The 22,462-nt window shown below is 39.1% G+C and overlaps 1 protein-coding gene across 3 annotated transcripts in view; it reads left to right on the top strand.

Moving 5' to 3' along the window:
- The window catches only part of LOC138758496 (intercellular adhesion molecule 1-like), a 59,457-nt gene that overhangs the window by 13,590 nt on the left and 23,405 nt on the right, over positions 1-22,462 (top strand). For 2 of the 3 annotated variants that reach the window (XM_069927469.1, XM_069927470.1), the window contains exons 3-4: positions 5,163-5,477; positions 22,038-22,328. In XM_069927469.1, the coding sequence (XP_069783570.1) occupies positions 5,163-5,477; positions 22,038-22,328 (606 nt within the window). The remainder of the gene's footprint in view (positions 1-5,162; positions 5,478-22,037; positions 22,329-22,462) is intronic. The other variant, XM_069927471.1, reaches the window with a different exon arrangement.

Raw genomic sequence — 22,462 nt, 5'->3', positions numbered from 1 at the left:
CCATGTTTTGTTGTACAAAGAGCAGAAGAGAGCAAACAGAAGTCAAAATGTGACAGTTCGAGAGGCCACAGGCAACGTTGCAGAATGTGTGTTTTACTGCACCCAGCATTAGAAGCTGTTAGAAACAGAAGTACCTTCACAGAAATTGCTCGAGACAAAAATTGAGAACAAAGAACATTTATTAAACAACAATGCAAAGTTGGGTGCTTCTCCTTACCATGGGAATACACACATACACTGGGCCTCACCCAACTTTTATACAGTTCATTTCAGTATAGGAATACCCTCCCCCTTACATTCTTCTGCCTCCTGGAGAGGTTTGGCATTAGGTAATCCTGCCTGCCTACGTGCTGTTTCTGTGCACTTGGAGGACCAGGGGGTTTCCTGTCGGTGTCTTATCATGTCATTATCCTCATTGTCCTTATTGCCCTTGTCCCCATTCACACCTTTCAGATACAGTCTCTTCATATGCAGAGTTCGTTAATCCTGTCTAGGGTTTACTAATTTAATATGCATAACTTGATAAATCTGTGGTAAGGCTTACTAATTATATATGTAGAACTTGGTACTTCTGTCTAGGGCTAGGAGACCCTTATCTCATCCAGACTATCTCCTTATCTTATTCATAAGGTGGGCTCACTGATCCTGTGGAAAAGACTAGAAGATTCTTATCTTACATAGGCTGACTCTGCTTCCTGCATTCTAATTTCCATGCTTAGCCTGTTCATACTGGTTTAATCCATCACTCCACATGTCTGCACTAGTTTCCCCATCTTTCATATTTTATGTCAAGTTTCCTCATCTCTCTCAAAGCTGATGAAAATATTGTACTGAAATTCCTCTGTAGAAAAATCTTAATCACAGGCGACATAATTAATTATGAAGACATGGCAATTTACAGGAGAAGTATAAGCCACTTTTCATTTCTCACTTCAATAGCTGGGGGTGGGGGGGAAGAATTGCTTAGTTTGTAAAGAAGCTTGTCATAGCTGACCGAGTTTGGAGAAGGTGAGGATTTACCAAATTTGGGTGTATTCTAACAGAGTATAATTGTCTTGAGTTTATGAACTGTGTTCAAAGGCAGTGAGAGAGTTTGGAAAGCTCTCAAGATTCAGGATTCATTTATTGTCATGTTTTTAAAAAAACCAGTGCCAAATTACATGGAATTTGCTTTGCTGCTGTAAGGTAGACAGATTCTCTGACAGCAGGAATTGTCTGAAGCACCTCTTGAAGTCAGGGACCGAGAAGCAGAAGAATGTGAATGAGTGTCTGTGGATTCCAGTCCAAACCATCAACAGCCCGGACTCCAGATCCAAACCTCCAAATCTAACTTCTATTGATTTTAATAAACGCTGTTTAAGGAAATATCTTGTCAACAGAGATCTTCACACAGATAATATTATCATTCAGGATAGTGGATTAGCATAGACAATAGGTGCTGGCTCGAAGGACCAATTGGCTGATCTTTCCCTTTCAGTAACCAATCCCACCCTTATCCCCATAACCCTTAACTCCCCTGCCCACAAGAGCCTTATCCAACTGTCTCTTAAATCTATCCAGCGAATCTGCCCCCACTACCCTCTGTGGTAATGCATTCCACAGATCCACAACTCTCTGGTTAAAAAAAAAATTCTCCTCATTTCTGTGTTACATGGCCTTCCCTGTATTCTTAAACTATGCCCTATAGTCCTCGTCTCTCCCGTCATTGGGAGCATGTACTCTGATTTCACCCTGTCAAGCCCTTTGATAATCCTAAATACCTCAATCATGTCTCCCCTCGTCCTTCTAAACTCCATCGCATATGGAGACTGGGCTTCAGTCTTTCTAACCTATCCATGTATGACAATCCTGCCATCCCGGGAACTAACCTTATAAACCTGTGCTGCACTCCTTCTATAGCAAGAATGTCCTTTCTTAAATAGGAGGATCAGAACTGGACGCAATACTCCAGGTGAGGTCTCACCAGAACCCTGTACAACTGCAGGAGGGCTTCTCTACTCTTATACTCCAATCCCCTCTTTATGAAAGCCAATATCCCATAGCATGCTGAACCTGCATGCTAGTTTTCAATGACTGGTGAACAAGTACGCCCAGATCCATTTGCACTACCCCACTCCCTAGCTTAACTCCATTTAAATAATATTCTGCTCTCTTGTTTCTGCCTCCAAAATGGACAACCTCGCATTTGCTCACATTAAACTTCATCTGCCATCTTTCCGCCCACTCCCCTAAACTATCCAAGTCCACTTGCAATTTCCTGACATCCTCCTCGCACTTTACACTCCCACCCAGTTCAGTGTCATCTGCGAATTTGCATATGTAGTTATTTAGAGGGGTCTGGATCATTGATTCAGGGAAGTTAGTTCCAATCACTTAGGGGACAATTTTAAACATTTTTAATTTAGACATACCTCTCGGCCCATGAGCCCATACTGCCCAATTACACCCGATTTAACCTATAGCCCCCCAGTACGTTTTAGATGGTGATAGGAAACCAGAGCACCAAGAGGAAACCCACGCAGACACGGGGAGAACGTATAACCCCCTTACAGACAGCGCAGGATTCGAACCCCGGCCCTGATCGCTGGCACTAACCGCTTTGCGTTAACTGTGCCACCAAAATCTGGACTTTTGCATAAAAGATAAGCTCTGTAATGGTGACCATGGAACTATTCGATTGTAAAAACCATCTGGTTTGCTGGTGTCTTGTGAGAAAAGGAAAATTGTTTGCTCTGGTCTTTGTTTGGACTCTAGGCCCTCCAATGTGGTTAGTCAAGTCATGTTTATTTATCATTCATACCATGCTCGCACGATAAAGATGAGATAGCATTTCTCCAGGACCACGAAGCCTATTTACATAAATATAAGTTAGAATAGAAGTTAAACACGTTAAAATATTAAGATGTATACATTGCCCAATCTGGACATAAGTACCTCCTACCAGATGGCAGAAGGGAGAACAGTTGATGTGAGGGGTGTGTGGAGCCCTTCACAATGTTTATTGCCTTTCACCTGCATCAAGTGTTGTAGACGTCCTTCATGGTAGGAAGAGAACCCCCAATGATCTTTTCCACTGACTCCACTCTCCTCTGCAGGGTCTTGCAGTCCGGGGAGGTACAGCTTCCAAACCAGACTGAGGTGCAGTTGCACACGATGCTCCCGATGCATTCACTTTTAGAATCTAGTGATGATTGAGGGTGGGAGATGAACTTTCCTCAGATTTCTTGACTATGAAGCTGGCGATAAGGGATCAGGTGAGATTCTCCGCCAGGTGCACTCCAAGGAACTTGATACTATTGACAACCTCAACGGTGGAACCATTAATGGTCAGCAGAGCATGATCCCCCCCAGACCCTTCTGAGTAGCTCAAGGCACAGGATGTCACAGAACTGTATGTTCTACAGCTGAAAAAAATATTATTCTGATAAGAATTGTGAAAGAATTATTATGAGGTTAGATTGAATATTGAAGAGTTTTTATAAGTTCTTGCTTGTGTGCCCACATCTTATGAATACATTAATAAGAAAACAGATAGAACAACCCATGTTTGAGAAGGAGAAGCAGAGGAGACTGTGACCAGTGCCAGATTTAGTTTCGGTGAGGCTATAAGCTAAATAAAGCTTGGAGGCCCTAGTTAAAAAATTACAATACAGATTATTTTCAAATGAATTTACTGATTACATATTTATCATTTGGTTGGCTGGAAACAATACTTAACTGTAACTTTTAAAATAGTTTTAACATACCTTAATATATTTTTGAGGCGCCTGCAGATTGTGAGGCCCTAAGCTGTAGCTTGTTTAGCATCTGCCTAAATCCAGCACTGAATGTGACCACGGCAACAGGCCAATGAGGGGTTCTGCATTTGAAGAAATGTACATGTTCCAGGCTGATGGTGGCTCGAGGCAAGGAACCTGTGCAGGCTGTGGGCTGCTGGCGACTGTGGTCGAGGGATTCCCACCGGGCTGCGCACTGCTGGAGACTGGCTCAGGAGCTGGCTGAAGGGGAAGCGGGTATCAGAAACAGGTGCTGAAGGGTTCCTGATTGTGTCGGAGATTTGGATCTGGAGCTCGGGCTGCTGATAGTTTGGACTGGACTCTTGTGTGGCTGGACTCTGGGGGCTGCGGCGAATCCATCGACACCGGGGATTCTGGGTGGTGGGAACACGACTCTCTTGCTTCTCTTTCTCTGACTGTGAGGTGCTTCAGGCAATTTCTGCCAGTGGAGAATCTGCCTGCCTTGTAGCAGACAAAAGCAAATGCTGTGTAATATTACACTGTTTTTATTACATGACAATAAATTGAATCTTGAAATGGATGATGAGTTGGGACAAGCAGAGTTCAGATAAATTATTAAAAGAATAGAAATCCACTTTCTGTGGATTCAGGCAAGCCCAGGATTTATAATCCAGGATTCATAATCCTGTCATCTACTCCTGTCTTCCAAATCAACGACTTTCTTCGCAAGTTTCAGATTACTGCCGCGTATTTTCCTCTTCATCAATTTGTTCAAGTTGCTCTGTTCCTACTCAACCGTTGTCAAACGTTCACCATGTTCTTTAGTTTTTTTTTTGTACTTGGATGGGTTTATTGTTAATCTGACCCAAGACTTCATTAAGGATTCGTCTATTCGTCTATATCTCGGTGATAGAACCATGGCCAGATTCGTTAACGCTATTTCTTTCTTCCAAAATTTGCTCCTTGTAGCCATTCAAATACCAATATATGTAGAAGAAAGAAAGGCAAGTAATGTAGAGCACTTTAGTTGTAAAATAAGGAGCTAAATAAATGAGAAGTGATTAGCAGCATTAGATGGCTACTGTCACCTCGCGAGCTGCCAACTGAAATCACGTTGGGGTCACCAATAGTAGCGGTAGCTTACGAAGGGGAGATGAGAATGGAAACCATGAGCTGGAGTCGGTTCTGTTCCCATCTGTTTGAATTCAAAAAGCCCGCGCTGTGCTGTCAAGTCCCACCCTCTGCGTCGGCTGTGACGAGACAACGCAGCCGAGAGCGCGTGCGCGGTCTCTCTGGCCACGAGGGAGCCCGGGCCTGGCGATGCCATCTTGAGCAGCCGCCACACACAGAGCCGGTTCGCCTCCGTCGCCGCATCAGATTCATTGTTGGAATGCAAATTATTAACCCATGGTTCTCCCTCAACAGATGAACACCTAAATGTTATCGCCCCTGCTGAAGTGTTGGAAATTGATCAGAATTATAGCTTGATATGCATTGGTCCGAGAGTTTACCCAAACAACAAGGTCATACTCACGTGGCTGAGGGGGAACGAGAAAATTCAGCATATTTCCACAAACGAGGAAGGTTACCCAGACGATGATGTTCGATTGAAGAATGTCCTCGAGGTCACAGCAAGGAAGAGCGATGATGGGCAGGTTTACACCTGCTTGGCAGAGTTGGACCTGGGCTCCAACCTAACAAAGCAAATTGCAAAGCGCTCGGAGACTCTGCAAACTTATTGTGAGTTCCACTTAAATATTAATCACTCAACTTGAGGGGGAGGCTAAAATAAGCAATAAAAGGTCACATTTTGAGAAGTTTTATGAGAGCAGGAGCCCATCAGGACCATCAAGCCCACTCCACTGTGCAGTAAGATCATGGCTGATCTGGTCATAGGCTCCATTCCACTTACCCACCCATTCCCCAAAAGTCAAGTCAAATTGAGTTTATTGTCATCTAATTGCACAAGTACAACCCGACAAAACAGTGTTCTCTGGTCCTCAGTGCAAAACATGCAGTCACACAACCAGACGCAACATGCAGAAGACAAACAATGCACATGCAGGACAAGTATTCCTATATATAGGTAAATAAATAAATATTGTTTCATGAATATGAGCATCTTGGATGGATAGTACGAGCAGTTCTAATTATTTTTAAAAAATAATATATATATATCTCTCTCTCTGGAGTGAAGAAAGGTGGGGGTGACTTAATTTTTAAAAATTTTTCATACTGTGAACCATATCAATCAAAATACACATAAACATTTCCCTCTTGAATATACACAGTGGCAATTTCTCCACTATCCCCTTACCTTCCCTCCCACCTTCCCATCCCCTCCCTACCCACTAAACGTTCAACATATACAATACAATAAAACCATTAAACAACGTCATCACACAATGAAAATAAACAAGAAAATTGTGTCAGCTTCTTTTACACACTGGGTCAGGTCATTTCATCTTCTCATTCTATCATTTTAGGGGGTGGAAGTCCATGGTAGGCCCTCTCTGTTATGTTCCATGTATGGTTCCCAAATTTGTTCAAATAATGTGACTTTATTTTTTAAATTATATGTTATTTTTTCCAATGGAATACATTTATTCATTTCTATATACCATTGCTGTACTCTCAGGCTCTCTTCTGATTTCCAAGTTGACATTATACATTTTTTTTGCTACAGCTAAGGCTATCATAATAAGTCTTTTTTGCGCTTCATCCAGTTTGAGGCCTAATTCTTTACTTCTTATATTACTTAGAAGAAAGATCTCTGGATTTTTTGGTATGTTGCTTTTTGTGATTTTATTTAATACCTGATTTACATCTTCCCAAAACGTTTCCACTTTCTCACATGCCCAAATTGCATGTACTGTTGTTCCCGTTTCCTTCTTACAGCGAAAACATCTATCTGATACTGTTGGGTCCCATTTATTTAACTTTTGGGGCGTGATACATAGCCTGTGTAACCAATTATATTGTATCATGGATAAACTTGTGTTTATTATATTCTTCATAGTTCCAGAGCATAACTTTTCCATATTTCATTTGTTATCTTTGTTTCAATCTTTTTCCCACATTTGTTTAGGTTTATAGCTTATTTCATCATTTCTTTCTCTTGCAGCTCGACGTACATGTTTGTTATAAATCTTTTTATTATCATTGTTTCTGTAATCACATATTCAAAACTGTTTCCTTCTGGTAATCTCAGTCTGTTTTCCAATTTATCCTTTAAATAAGCTTTCAGTTGATGATATGCAAACATTGTACCACGAGTTATTCCATATTTGTACTTCATTTGTTCAAATGTTAATAAATAATTTCCCAAAAAACAATTTTCTATTCTTTTAATTCCTTTTCTCTCCCATTCTCTAAAGGAAAGGTTATCTTTTGTAAAAAGGGATTAGCTGATTTTACATCAGTAATAATTTTGGTAGTTGGTAATTTGTTTTTTTCCTTTCTAAGTGAATCTTCTTCCATATATTGCGTAAGTGATGCAATATTGGTGAGCTTTTATATCGTATCAGCTTTTCATCCCACTTTATGTTCCGGTACCTTCTCCCCTATCTTAGCTCTATCTTAGTCCAATCTGGTTTTTCCCTTGTCTGGGAAAAATCTGATAAATACCTTAATTGTGCTGCTCTATAATAATTTTAAAAGTTTGGTAACTGCAAACCACTTTGGTTGTACCATTCTGTTAATTTTCCCCCCTTTCCATAAAAATTTCCTTATTATTCTCTGTAGTTCATTAAAGAACTTATCTTTTAAGGGAATTGGTAATGATTAAAATAAGTATTGTATCCTTGGGAAGACATTCATTTTAATGCAATTTACCCTCCCTATCAATGTTAGTGGTAATTCCAATATTCTAAGTCTTCCTGCAATTTCTTTATTAGTGGCTGATAATTTAATTTGTACAGTTGGCTTAAATTATGATTTAATCTAATATCTAGGTATCGGATTGCTTGTGTTTGCCATTTAAATGGTGATTCTTTTTTAAATTCTGTATAATCCGCATTACTCATTGGCATCGCTTCATTTTTATTTGCGTTGATCTTGTACCCCGATATTTCTCCATATTCCTTCAATTTCTTATATAGTTCCTTTATTGATATTTCTGGTTCTGTTAAGTATACTATGATGTCATCTGCAAATAAACTGATTTTATACTCCTTCTCCTTTATTTTTATCCCTTTTATTTTATTTTATGTTCTTATCAGTTCTGCCATTGTTTCTATTGCTAAAGCAAACAATGAGGGAGATAATGGACATCCCTGCCTAGTTGACCTACTTAATTTAAATTGATTCGATACATATCCAATTACTGTTACCTTCGCCAATGGTCCATTATACAATGCTTTAATCCAATTAATATATTTTTCTGGTAGATTGAACTTCTGTAATACTTTGAATAAATAATTCCATTCTACCCTGTCAAAGGCGTTTTCTGCATCGAAAGCAACAGCCACTGTTGGCTTCTTATTTTCTTGAACTGCATGAATTAGATTAACAAATTTACAGACATTAACCACTGTTCATCTTTTCTTAATAAATCCAATTTGATCTTGTTTTACTATTTTTGGTACACAGTTGGCCAATCTGTTTGCTAATAGTTTTGCTATTATCCTATAATCTGAGTTAAGTAGAGATATTGGTCTATACGATGCTGGTGTTAATGGATCCTTCCCTGTCTTTGGCATTATTGTAATTATTGCTGTCTTACATGAATCTGGCAAGTTTTGTGTTTCTTCTATCTGGTTCATTACTTCCAGGAGGGGAGGAATTAATAACTCTTTAAATGTTTTATAGAATTCTATTGGGAATCCATCCTCTCCAGGCGTTTTATTGTTTGGAAGCTTTTTTAATATATCCTTTACTTCCTTTACTTCAAATGGTTTTAACAGTTTGTTTTGTTCCTCTTCTTGCAATTTCGGCAGTTCAGTTTCAGCTAAAAACTCTTCTATTTTATCATCTTTTTCTCAGTTTGGTATAATTGTTCATAAAATTCCTTAAAAGTTCTCATTAATCTCCATTGGATTATATGTAATTTGTTTGTCCTTTTTCCTTGATGCCATTGCAGTTCTTTTAGCTTGTTCTGTTTCAAGTTGCCAGGCTAATATTTTGCGTGTTTTTTTTCTCCTAGCTCATAATACTTTTGCTTTATTTTCATTGTGTTCTTCTCCACCTTATACGTTTGTAATGTTTTGTATTTTATTTTTTTGTCCGTCAATTCTCTTCTTTTTGTTATATCGTCCCTTGTTACTAGTTCTTTTTCTTTACTTACTATCTCCCTTTCCAACTGCCCTATTTCATCTTAGTTACATAATTTATTATCTGCCTTCTGATGAAGGCTTTCATTGTATCCCATAGTATAAATTTGTCTTTCACTGATTCTGTATTTATTTCAAAGTACATTTTAATTTGGCATTCAATAAATTCTCTAAATTTCTGTCTTTTAAGTAGCATGGAGTTTAACCTCCATCCATACGTTCTTGGTGGGATGTCCTCCAGTTCTATTGCTAATAACAGGGGTGAGCGATCAGATAGCAATCTAGGTTTATATTCAGTTTTACTAACTCTCCCTTGAATATGGGCCGACAACAAAAACATATCAATCTTTAAGTATGTTTTATGCCTACTCGAATAATATGAATATTCCTTCTTCCTTGGGTGCTGCCTCCTCCATATATCCATAGGTTTCATTTCCTGCATTGATTTAACCATAAATTTGGCACTTTATTCTTTTTGCTAGCCTTTTGTCCAGTTTTATCCAACATTGGATCCAAATTAAAGTTAAAATCCCCTCCTATCAATATATTCTCCTGCGTATCTACAATCTTTTTTTTAAATTTTTTATTTTTCACACTATAAACCACATTGATCAAGATACATACAATATATACAGTGTCGTTTTCTCCCCCCTCCCTCTTCCCATCCCACCCTCCCTACCTCCCCACCCATTCATTTAAAGTTCAGAATCTAAGATACATTAAACCCGTCAAACAATGTTGTCACTCAATAAAAATAAACAAGAAATTCCACTGAGTCAATTCTTTTCATTTCCCTCTCCTTCTGTCATTTTAGGTGGTAGATGTCCCCGGTAGGTTTTCTCTATTGTGTTTCATGTATGGCTCCCATATTTGTTCAAATATTGTAATATTATTTCTTAAATTATATGTTATTTTTTTTCTAATGGAATACATTTTTACATTTCTATATACCATTGTTGTATTCTTAAGTTATCTTCTAATTTCCAGGCTGACATAATATATTTTTTTGCTACAGCTAGGGCTATCCTAACAAATCTTTTTTGTGCACCATCCAAATCAAGTCCAATATCTGGTTTAGATCTTCCCAAAATTTTTTCACTTTCTCACATGTCCAAATTGCATGAATTGTTGTTCCCATTTCCTTTTTACAGCGAAAACATCTGTCAGATACTGTTGGGTCCCATTTATTTAACTTTTGAGGTGTAATGTATAGCCTGTGTATCCAGTTATATTGTATCATACGTAACCTCGTGTTTATTGTATTTCTCATAGTTCCAGAGCATAACTTCTCCCATGTTTCCTTCTTTATCTTTATGTTTAAATCTTGTTCCCATTTTTGTTTAGTTTTACCATTTGTTTCCTCATTCACCTTTTCTTGCAGTTTAATATACATATTTGTTATAAATTTTTTGATTATCATTGTGTCTGTAATCACATATTCAAAATTACTTCCCTCTGGTAACCTCAGACTGCTTCCCAATTTATCCTTCAAGTAGGATTTCAGTTGGTAGTATGCCAACACTGTATAGTGAGTTATATTATATTTATCCTTCATTTGTTCAAAGGATAATAATTTATTTCCTGAAAAGCAATTTTCTATTCTTTTGATCCCTTTTTTCTCCCATTCTCTAAAGGAAAGGTTATCTATTGTAAAAGGGATTAGCTGATTTTGCGTCAGTATTAGTTTTGGTAATTGGTAATTTGTTTTATTTCTTTCTACATGAATCTTCTTCCAAATATTGAGCAGATGATGTAATACTGGAGAATTCCTACGTTGTACCAATTTTTCATCCCATTTATATAATATGTTCAGGTATCTTCTCCCCTATTTTATCTAGTTCTAATCTAGTCCAATTTGGCTTTTCCCTTGTTTGATAAAAATCTGATAGGTATCTTAATTGTGCGGCTCTATAATAATTTTTAAAGTTTGGCGGTTGTAAGCCTCCTTGTTTATACCATTCTATTAATTTATCTAGTGCTATCCTCGGTTTCCCCCCTTTCCATAAAAATTTCCTTATTATTTTCTTTAACTCCTTGAAGAGTTTCTCCGTCAAGTATATTGGCAATGCCTGAAATAGGTATTGTATCCTTGGGAAAATGTTCATTTTAATACAGTTTATCCTTCCTATTAGTGTTAGTGGTAAGTCTTTCCAATGCTCTAAGTCGTCCTGTAATTTTTTCATTAGTGGATAATAATTGAGTTTATATAGATGGCCGAGGTTTTTATTTATTTGCATACCTAGGTATCGTATTGCTTGCATTTGCCATCTGAATGGTGATTCTTTCTTAAATTTTGAGAAATCCGCATAATTCATTGGCATTGCTTCATTTTTATTTGCGTTAATCTTGTATCCCGACACTTCTCCATATTCCTTCAATTTCCTATGTAATTCTTTTATTGATATTTCTGGTTCTGTTAAGTATACTATAACGTCATCTGCAAATAAACTGATTTTATATTCCTTGTCTTTTATTTTTATCCCTTTTATTTTATTTTTTGTTCTTATCAATTCTGCTAGTGGTTCTATAGCTAACGCAAACAATAAGGGCGATATTGGGCATCCCTGCCTTGTTGATCTGCTTAAGTTAAATTGCTTTGATATATATCCATTTACTGTCACTTTTGCCAATGGCCCCTTATATAATGGTTTAATCCAATTAATATATTTCTCTGGTAAACTGAATTTTTGTAGTACTTTGAATAGATAATTCCATTCTACTCTGTCAAAGGCCTTCTCTGCGTCTAAAGCAACTGCTACTGTTGGAGCTTTATTTCCTTCTACTGCATGAATTACATTAATAAATTTACAAATATTGTCTGTTGTTCGTCTTTTTTTAATAAATCCAGTTTGGTCTAGATTTTCAATTTTTGGTACATAGTCGGCTAATCTGTTTGCTAATAGTTTAGCTATTATCTTATAATCTGTGTTAAGTAAAGATATTGGTCTATATGACGCTGGTGCGAGTGGATCTTTCCCTGTCTTTGGTATTACTGTAATTATTGCTGTTTTGCATGAATCTGGTAAGCTTTGTGTTTTATCAATCTGGTTGATTACTTCCAGGAGGGGCGGAATTAATAAATCTTTAAATGTTTTATAGAATTCTATTGGGAATCCATCCTCTCCTGGTGTTTTATTATTTGGTAGTTTTTTTATTATCTCTTGTATTTCTACTATTTCAAATGGTTCTGTTAATTTATTTTGTTCCTCTATTTGTAATTTTGGTAGTTCCATTTTAGTTAAAAATTCATCTATTTTGTCTTCTTTCCCTTCGTTTTCAGTTTGGTATAATTGTTCATAGAATTCTCTGAAGTTTTCATTAATCTCCGTTGGATTATATGTGATTTGCTTGTCTTTTTTCCTTGATGCCAATACCATTCTCTTAGTTTGTTCTGTCTTAAGCTGCCATGCTAGAATTTTGTGCGTTTTTTCTCCTAGTTCATAATATTTCTGTTTTGTCTTCATTATGTTCTTCTCCACCTTATATGTTTGTAGAGTTTCATAGTTTATTTTTTTATCTGCCAATTCTCTTCTTTTAGTTGTGTCTTCCTTCATTGCTAATTCTTTTTCTATATTTGCTATTTCCCTTTCCAAATGCTCTGCTTCCTGATTGTAGTCCTTCTTCATCTTGGTTACATAACTTATTATTTGCCTTATTGCTTGTTTCTTGCATGAATGCTATATCAATTTTTTCTTTTTTCAGTAAATTTAGCAGTTTCTTCTTTTTGATTTGGTTATGTGTTCCGTTGATATTTAAAGTCGTTTAGTTCAACGTAGCCATTTCATACTTTGTTTATCTTTCCTTTCCATTTCCTCATCATCACCTTTCCTTATCCATTTCTGCTTTCTTGTTTTGAACACTTTATAAGACAACATATCTAAAACATGAACGCTTTCATTGCGTCCCATTAGTATAAACTTATCTTTCACTGATTCCATATTTATTTCAAAGTACATTTTAATTTGTCTTTCAATTAATTCTCTAAAATCCTGCCTTTTAAGTAGCATGGAGTTTAATCTCCATCTATACATTCTTGGAGGGATGTCCTCCAACTCTATTGTCAATATCAGGGGTGAGTGGTCCGATAATATTCTAGCTTTATATTCTGTTTTTCTTACTCTGTCTTGTATACGAGCTGATAACAGGAATAGGTCTATTCTTGAGTATGTTTTATGTCTACCCGAATAATATGAATATTACTTTTCCTTTGGGTGTTGTTTCCTCCATATATCCAAAAGTTGCATTTCTTCCATCGATTTAATTATAAATTTGGTTACTTTGTTCTTTGTTAATTTTTTTCCAAGTTTTATCCATGTTTGAATACAAATTATGGTTGAAATCCCCTCCTATTAGTATGTTCCCTTGCGTGTCTGCTATCTTCAAAAAAATATCTTGCATAAATTTTTGATCTTCTTCGTTAGGTGAATATACATTGAGTAAATTCCAAAACTCCGAATATATCTGACATTTTATCATTACATATTTCCCTGCTGGATCTATTATTTCCTCTTCTATTTTAATTGGTACATTTTTACTGATTAATATAGCTACTCCTCTAGCTTTTGAATTATATGTCGCTGCCGTTACATTTCCTACCCAATCTCTCTTTAATTTCTTGTGCTCCATTTCAGTTAAATGTGTTTCTTGCACGAATGCTATATCAATTTTTTCTTTTTTCAGTAAATTTAGCAGTTTCTTCCTTTTGATTTGGTCATGTATTCCGTTAATATTTAAAGTCATATAGTTCAACGTAGCCATTTCATACTTTGTTTATCTTTCCTTTCCGTTTCCTCATCATCACCTTTCCTTCTTATCCATTTCTGCTTTCTTGTTTTGAATACTTTATAAGACAACATTTCTAAAACATCAAACATTTCCTTTATTCTCCTATCTAAAATTTCTTTAACCCCACTATCCCCTACTCTTCCTGAGTTGCCCTTTATCCCTTGTCGGGCAACCACATCTCCCCTCTCTATTTGGATTTGCGAATTCACTCGCAAGCGTCAACTGATTTTGCAGTGACCGTAACTCCTCCCCACCCAGCCCCCCCAGAAAATATTTTAATTTTCATATATAACAAAGGTCACTCTCTTAATTCCCTCCTTACTTCCTCTCTTCCCTTTCTTTCCCTTATTAATTCTTATCTATACTCTATATATTTTCCTTTAAATACGGATACACTCATGTACACACACACACACACACACACACACACACACACATTTTTTTAAAATAAAATATATATATATTTTTTTAAATAAAATATATATATTTTTTTTAATTTAAAAAAATATATATATACCCATATACACACATACATATAGTTCGTGGTCATTTTTACTCTCGTTACATGCCTTCATCTCTCTGTCTGTTTTGTAGTTATGCAAATTTTCGTGATTCCTCCGGATCCGAGAATAGTCTGTTTTACTGCCCTGGAATAACTATTTTAAGTACCACTGGCATCCTCAACCGATGGTCAGAACACTTCCAATCTCTTTTCAGTACCAACCGCTCAGTCCAAGATTCCGCCCTGCTCCAGCTCCCTCAACAGCCCCTAAGGCTAGAGCTGGATGAGGTTCCCACCCTGGATGAGACATATAAGGCAATCGAACAACTGAAAAGTGGCAAAGCAGCAGGTATGGATGGAATCCCCCCAGAAGTCTGGAAGGCTGGCGGCAAAACTCTGCATGCCAAACTGCATGAGTTTTTCAAGCTTTGTTGGGACCAAGGTAAACTGCCTCAGGATCTTCGTGATGCCACCATCATCACCCTGTACAAAAACAAAGGCGAGAAATCAGACTGCTCAAACTACAGGGGAATCACGTTGCTCTCCATTGCAGGCAAAATCTTCGCTAGGATTCTACTAAATAGAATAATACCTAGTGTCGCTGAGAATATTCTCCCAGAATCACAGTGCGGCTTTCGCGCTAACAGAGGAACCACTGACATGGTCTTTGCCCTCAGACAGCTCCAAGAAAAGTGTAGAGAACAAAACAAAGGACTCTACATCACCTTTGTTGACCTCACCAAAGCCTTCGACACCGTGAGCAGGAAAGGGCTTTGGCAAATACTAGAGCGCATCGGATGTCCCCCAAAGTTCCTCAACATGATTATCCAACTGCACGAAAACCAACAAGGTCGGGTCAGATACAGCAATGAGCTCTCTGAACCCTTCTCCATTAACAATGGCGTGAAGCAAGGCTGTGTTCTCGCACCAACCCTCTTTTCAATCTTCTTCAGCATGATGCTGAACCAAGCCATGAAAGACCCCAACAATGAAGACGCTGTTTACATCCGGTACCGCACGGATCTGAGGCGCCTGCAAGCTCACACCAAGACACAAGAGAAACTTGTCCGTGAACTACTCTTTGCAGATGATGCCGCTTTAGTTGCCCATTCAGAGCCAGCTCTTCAGCGCTTGACGTCCTGCTTTGCGGAAACTGCCAAAATGTTTGGCCTGGAAGTCAGCCTGAAGAAAACTGAGGTCCTCCATCAGCCAGCTCCCCACCATGACTACCAGCACCCCCACATCTCCATCGGGCACACAAAACTCAAAACGGTCAACCAGTTTACCTATCTCGGCTGCACCATTTCATCAGATGCAAGGATCGACAATGAGATAGACAACAGACTCGCCAAGGCAAATAGCGCCTTTGGAAGACTACACAAAAGAGTCTGGAAAAACAACCAACTGAAAAACCTCACAAAGATAAGCGTATACAGAGCCGTTGTCATACCCACACTCCTGTTCGGCTCCGAATCATGGGTCCTCTACCGGCACCACCTACGGCTCCTAGAACGCTTCCACCAGCGTTGTCTCCGCTCCATCCTCAACATCCATTGGAGCGCTCACACCCCTAACGTCGAGGTACTCGAGATGGCAGAGGTCGACAGCATCGAGTCCACGCTGCTGAAGATCCAGCTGCGCTGGATGGGTCACGTCTCCAGAATGGAGGACCATCGCCTTCCCAAGATCGTATTATATGGCGAGCTCTCCACTGGCCACCGTGACAGAGGTGCACCAAAGAAAAGGTACAAGGACTGCCTAAAGAAATCTCTTGGTGCCTGCCACATTGACCACCGCCAGTGGGCTGATAACGCCTCAAACCGTGCATCTTGGCGCCTCACAGTTTGGCGGGCAGCAGCCTCCTTTGAAGAAGACCGCAGAGCCCACCTCACTGACAAAAGGCAAAGGAGGAAAAACCCAACACCCAACCCCAACCAACCAATTTTCCCTTGCAACCGCTGCAATCGTGTCTGCCTGTCCCGCATCGGACTGGTCAGCCACAAACGAGCCTGCAGCTGACGTGGACTTTTTACCCCCTCCATAAATCTTCGTCCGCGAAGCCAAGCCAAAGAAAAGATATCCTTTTTTCCATAGGATCGCTTTTGCTGTATTAAACTCCTTTCTTCAGAATTTCAAAACTTATGTCTGGATAGAAAAAAATTTTTTGACCTTTGTATTCCAATGGCTTTTTGTCTTCTCTTATTTTCTTCATTGCTTTCTCCAATATATTTTCTCTTGTTGTATATCTTAGGAATTTTACTAAAATGGATCTTGGTTTTTGTTGTGGCTGTGGTTTCGGGGCTAATGCTCTATGTGCCCTTTCTATTTCCATTTCTTCCTGTAATTCTGGTCTTCCTAGGACCCTGGGGATCCAATCTTTTATAAATTCTCTCATATTCTTGCCTTCTTCATCTTCTTTAAGGCCCACTATCTTTATATTATTTCTTCTATTATAGTTTTCCATTATATTTATCTTCTGAGCTAACTGCTCTTGTGTTTCTTTAACTTTTTTATTAGATTCTTCTAATTTCTTTTTTAAGTCATCTACTTCCATTTCTACGGCTGTTTCTCGTTCTTCCACCTTGTCCACTCTTTTTCCTATATCTGACATGACCATCTCTAATCTTCATTTTTTCTTCTGTACTTTTAATTCTTCTTTTTATTTCACTAAATTCTTGTGATTGCCATTCTTTTACTGATTCCATATATTCTTTAAAAAAAATATATCCATTGTCTTGCCTTTCCCTTCTTCTTCCATTTCTCTGTGTTCTTCTTCTTCTTCTTCTTCCTCTGGGTTGGTCATCTGTTGTTTCCTTGTTTTCTTTTTACTCTCTTCTTTCTTGTTCTTGTTGTTTTCTATGTTCTCTTCCTGTTGTTGTGTTGTAGCTGTCATCCTCAGCTGTGGAGATCGACTCCTCAGCTGGTCCCCCCTCCCGACAGTGTTTTTTTGGTCGTGTGCATCGCGCATGCGCGACTCCTCGCGCATGCGCGGTTGCGCACTTTTACTTGGCTCCGCGAGCCATTTTTGTAGTCCCGAGCTCGGGACTTCAATTGACCTTAGGGAGCGGGCTTCTCTCTCCGCGGCGGGCCTCCTCGGACAGGTAAGGCCTTCACCTTCTTCTTCCGACGTCCTTTCTTCTTCTCTTCTTCCCGTTGCTTTCGACTTTTCTTTCTTCGCTGCCATTTTCTTCCCACCTTTCACTTTATTTTAATTTTTATGTTTGTGCCTTTGTGTTTTCTGTGTTTTTTTTTAAACTTTTCCAGAGAGGGCTGGAGTTCCCCAACCGGCCACTCCTCCGCGTATCTACAATCTTCAAAAAAAATATCTTGCATAAACTTTTGATCCTTTTCATTAGGTGTATATATATTGATCAAATTCCAGAATTCTGAATATATCTGACACTTTATCATTACATACCTCCCTGTTGGATCTATTATTTCCTCCTCTATTTTGATTGGTACATTTTTATTAATTAATATATCTACACCTCTGGCTTTTGAATTATATGATGCTGCCGCTACGTGCCCTACCCAGTCTCTCCTTAATTTATTATGTTCCACTTCAGTTAGTTGCGTTTCCTGCACAAATGTTATGTCTATTTTTTCTTTTTTCAGCAAATTTAATAAGCTTTTTTGTTCAATTTGGTTATGTATTTCATTAATATTTATAGTCATGTAGTTCAAGATGGCCATCTTATATCCTGTTTACACCTCACTTCCGCTTCCTCACCACCAGCATCCCCCTTTTCCCCATTTTTATCTCTCAGTTTTCCCTTTTTAAACTCCATGTATGACAACACTTTTAAAACATAATATACTTCAACAACTCCCACATCTAAAATTCCCTTAACCCAAAATGTCCCCCACCCCCCCCCCCCCACTCTGAGTTCCCACTTATCCCTTGCCAGGCAACCACAACTCTCCTCTCCGTTCGGATTGCAAACCCGCTCACAAGCGTCAACTGATTTCGCAGTGACGGTTATTCTCTCCCACCCAGAAAAGACTTTTATTTTCACATATAACAAAGCTCACCCTCTTTTTTTTCGCCCTTACTTCCGATCTTCCATTTTCTTTCCCTTCTTTAGTTCTTACATATATTATTTTTACATCTTTATATGTATTTTATCGTCATTCTTCATTCTTGTTACATCTCTTCATCTCTCCTTCTGTCCTGCAGGCGTTCTGCAAATTCTCATACTTCCTCCAGATCCGAGAACAGTCTGTTTTGCTCCCTCGGGATAAATATTTTAAGCACAGCTGGTATATCTTAACATAAATTTATAACCTTTTTTCCATAGGATCAATTTTGCTGTATTAAACTTCTTCCTCTTCTTTTAAGAGTTCAAAACTTATGTCTGGTAAAGAAATATTTTTTGACCCTTGTATTCCAATGGTTTTTTGTCTTGTCTAATTTTATTCCTTGCTTGCTCCAGTATATTTTCTCTTGTGGTAGATCTCAGACATTTTACTGAAACGGATCGTGGTTTTTGTAGTGACTGTGGTTTAGGGGCTAGTGCTCTGTGTGACCTTTCTATTTCCATTACTTCCTGTATTTCTGTCATTCCCAGGACCTTTGGAATCCATTCTTTTATAATTTTTTTCATATTTATGCCTTCTTCATCTTCCTTTAGGCCCATTATCTTTATGTTGTTTCGCCTACTATAGTTTTCCATTATATCCATCTTCTGAGCTAACAAATATTGTAATTCTTTAACTTTTTTGTCACTTTCTTCCAATTTTCTTCTTAGGTCATTCACTTCAATTTCTACAGCCATTTCTCATTCTTCCACATTTTCTAATCTTTTCCCTATTTCTGTCATGACCCGCTCTATTCTACTCACTTTTTCATTTCACTAAATTCTAATGTCAACCATTCTTTTAATGCTCTCATTTGTTCTTGAAATTTTTTTAAATCTATATTCTGTCCATCTATTTTACCTTCTATTTCTCTGTACAGATCTCGGTCTTCTTCTTCCTCTTCTGTGTCTGCACCTGTGTTTGTGTCTTCTACTTCTCTTCCTTGTACCTGTGTCTCTTCTGACTTTCCTGTTGAGTGCTTGCCTCACTTTGCTGGGCTTCTTCTTGCTTGGCTTCTTGCTGTTGGTCCTCTTCTTCTGGGCTACTCATCTGTTGGGCTTCCTGTTGCTGTTCTTTTTTCCTATCACTCCCTGTCACTTTCCTCTTCTTCCATCTGAGAGCCCTGGTGTTGGGCATCCCTCAGCTGGTCATGCTGTGTTTGCTCACTCCTCAGCTGGGCCTCCCTCCCGTCGGTGTTCTCTTTTTCCTTAATGAGCACATTGCGCATGCGCAGTGTATAAAAACGCCCTGATGTCTCCATGACGTCTCCCCTCACCTTATACAGGAGCCCTTTTGTATTTTCTATGTCACCCCCGGAGAAAGGTATAGGCTGTCCACCTTACCTAAACTCTCATATCTACTGGATGGATATCCTAACGAACTCCAGCAAATTAGTGAAACGTGACCTGTGTTGCATTTGCCTGTGGAACAACTTCTATTCAGATGCAGTAAAATCCCAGTTATACGGAATTCAAGAAACAGGCCACCTCAAGCAACCAGCAAAAAAAATCTCCGAAAATAAATAGGTAAAAAATACAGAAGTTTAAAATTGGCACCCACCCCTCAGCTCTACCGATTTTTAAAATTGCTATCAGGATCAAAGTCTGTCTTTCTCATTAGTTCCTGTATAACCCATTCTGTAAAATATGCTGTGGTAAAGATTGCCTCCTGATTATCTTAAAGTTGACACAGAACTGCTCAGTAAAGCTTTAAGCAGTAACTCCCTGAACTCTTGATATGCTTCTGTCCACAAAATGCAGGAAACTGGAATTGTTTCTGCTGTTAAACATAGTTTATCCCGAACATGATTGAAATGAGTAACCTCATAGAATCATTAGTAATATTGCACAACAGGATGAGGTTGTTTAGCTAATAGAGCGATTGAGCTGAAAAACTTACTGGAACAATTCCCAATTTGCGGGCAACAGTATATGAAGTGCTCAGGAGGTTGTGAGCATTTCGGCGTCAACTTTACGACAATCAGCGAGATCCACTCTTTGAGCGAGATGAATACTCCACTACATTTCCCTAATCCTATTATATCTGTTCTTGCTTCCCTCAAATTCATCATTTAAAAGATTTTAACTGTAATTATCAGGTACTGATGGAGAAAAATTTGGTTTAACAGGAGATTCCTTGTGCACTAAATTAGGTTCTATTCGCTTAACTCCAAAATATTACTTGGGCCTCAGCTTAATTCCTGCTGTCGAGTCAAGTCTATGGCGTAGAGAGAAGGCACAGTTAGTACAGTGGTTAGCGCAATGCTATTACTGTGCCAGCAACCCAGGAATTGAATCCGGGGCTGTCAGTGAGGAGTTTGCACATTCTCCCCATTTCAGCGTGGGTTTTCCCCAGGTGCTCTGGTTTTCTCCCACCCTTCAAGACGTATGGGGGGGGGGGGTGATTGGGCAGCATGGGCTTGAGGGCCGGAAGGGCCTGTTACTGTGCTGTATGTTCCAAAGAAAAGGCAGCATGGAGAGATTGATAGATCAAACCCAGAAGAAAATATATTTATTTCTCTTCATTCTATATTTATTATTTTTTATTATCTTTCTTTTAATTTGTTAATTATACTTAAATTGTTGTTAATGTTTTATGTACCTGGGAAGCTGCAGAAACTAAAGCCGGTTTCAGGTGGCCAGAATACCCCAACGTAAAGCCGCCTAAAATACCCAAATGCGGCTATTGGGAGGCCACCTGAAAACGGAGAACCCTGACCCGAGGAATACTTACCCAACCCTCAGGTAGGTATATTCTCCGCTTCCGAGCGCTCCCCCTAGGCACCTGAAAGCGGACGGAACTATGGCCCAAACCGACAGGAGCCGGCGTTTGCTCCGCGGTGCCTCTCCCCACTGCAGACCTTTCAGGTGCCAGAACAGCGCCTTCAGCGCTGCCACCTGAATATTGGCTCGCATACACCCGCAGCCGGCTCCGGAGCCACATTCTCCCAGCTATTCCACCAGAAAGCGACTAAAGACTTCAATGAATCTGTATATTGTACTCTTGTATGTGACAATAAACGTCATTCATTCATTAACACTTTGGTCTCCGTGTCCCAGATTTCCGGACATTTTAGCTAACGAGTCCATGCTGCCCAATTTACACCCAATTAATCTACAGACCTGGTACGGTGCCCCCAGGGAAAACCCACGCAGACACAGGGATTCAAACCCCGGTCCCGATTGTTGGCACTGTAAAGGCGTTGCGCTGAACACTACGCCAACTGTGCTGTCCTAAATGGGGAGAGAGGACTCACCAGTTGAATGAACACTGAGCCAGGCCCGTTCCCCTGTCCTTGGCCATACTTCTGCAACAACACCTTGGATACAGAGTTTGTTTCACTACATTCTGCTGAGGTCCATTAGCATCTGGTTTGCTAACATCCCCCTGCAGAAGGCAGGTGCTCCACAAAAGAAAATGAAAGAACACCTTCCATCAACTCACCTGACGCTCTTGTATCCTTTGTTGGTTAGGAACATAGGAAGTAGGAACAGGGGGAGGATCAGCCTTTCTCATGGGGGAGCAAGGTAACTTGAAAGGTTTACATCCATTATCCTTGAGCCCACCAGTGTCTCATAACCAGATACCTGTAAAGATTGCATTGAAACTAAATCGTTATGTTGGACTGCAAACCAATGTGCTGTGCATTTCTTGTGTGCCTTACAGTTTTTCCACAGCCTCCCACAATACTCAACAAAAATGCAGTGGAAGTGAATCAAGAGGCCACGTTGATGTGCCAGGTAGAAAATGTCTATCCAGTGGATAAGATGAGAGTTCGATGGTTTCTGGATGGTAAAGAATGGAATTCGGTTACAAAGCGGCCAGATCCCACCACTGTCTGGGCAACTATAGCTTGGACACCCCAAGAGCCTGGTTGGACTGAACTCACCTGCATGGCTGATTTTGAAAATTACACATCAGTTATGAGAAATGACAGCATCAACATTGAGATGTACGGTAAGCATGTTGGATGACAGAGTATTTTATGACTTCAATCTGTTGAAGTTCCTTAACTATCCCTCAACAAGTAACAACTGAAAATATTTGTGCAAGAGTCTCAAGACTTTGATGATCCAGTGACACAGAGCAGA

This window comes from Narcine bancroftii, chromosome 3 (assembly GCF_036971445.1).
Source record: "Narcine bancroftii isolate sNarBan1 chromosome 3, sNarBan1.hap1, whole genome shotgun sequence".
NCBI lineage: Eukaryota > Metazoa > Chordata > Chondrichthyes > Torpediniformes > Narcinidae > Narcine > Narcine bancroftii.
The sequence above is the reverse complement of the archived record's forward strand: the minus strand, read 5'-3'. Positions and strand labels throughout refer to the sequence as shown.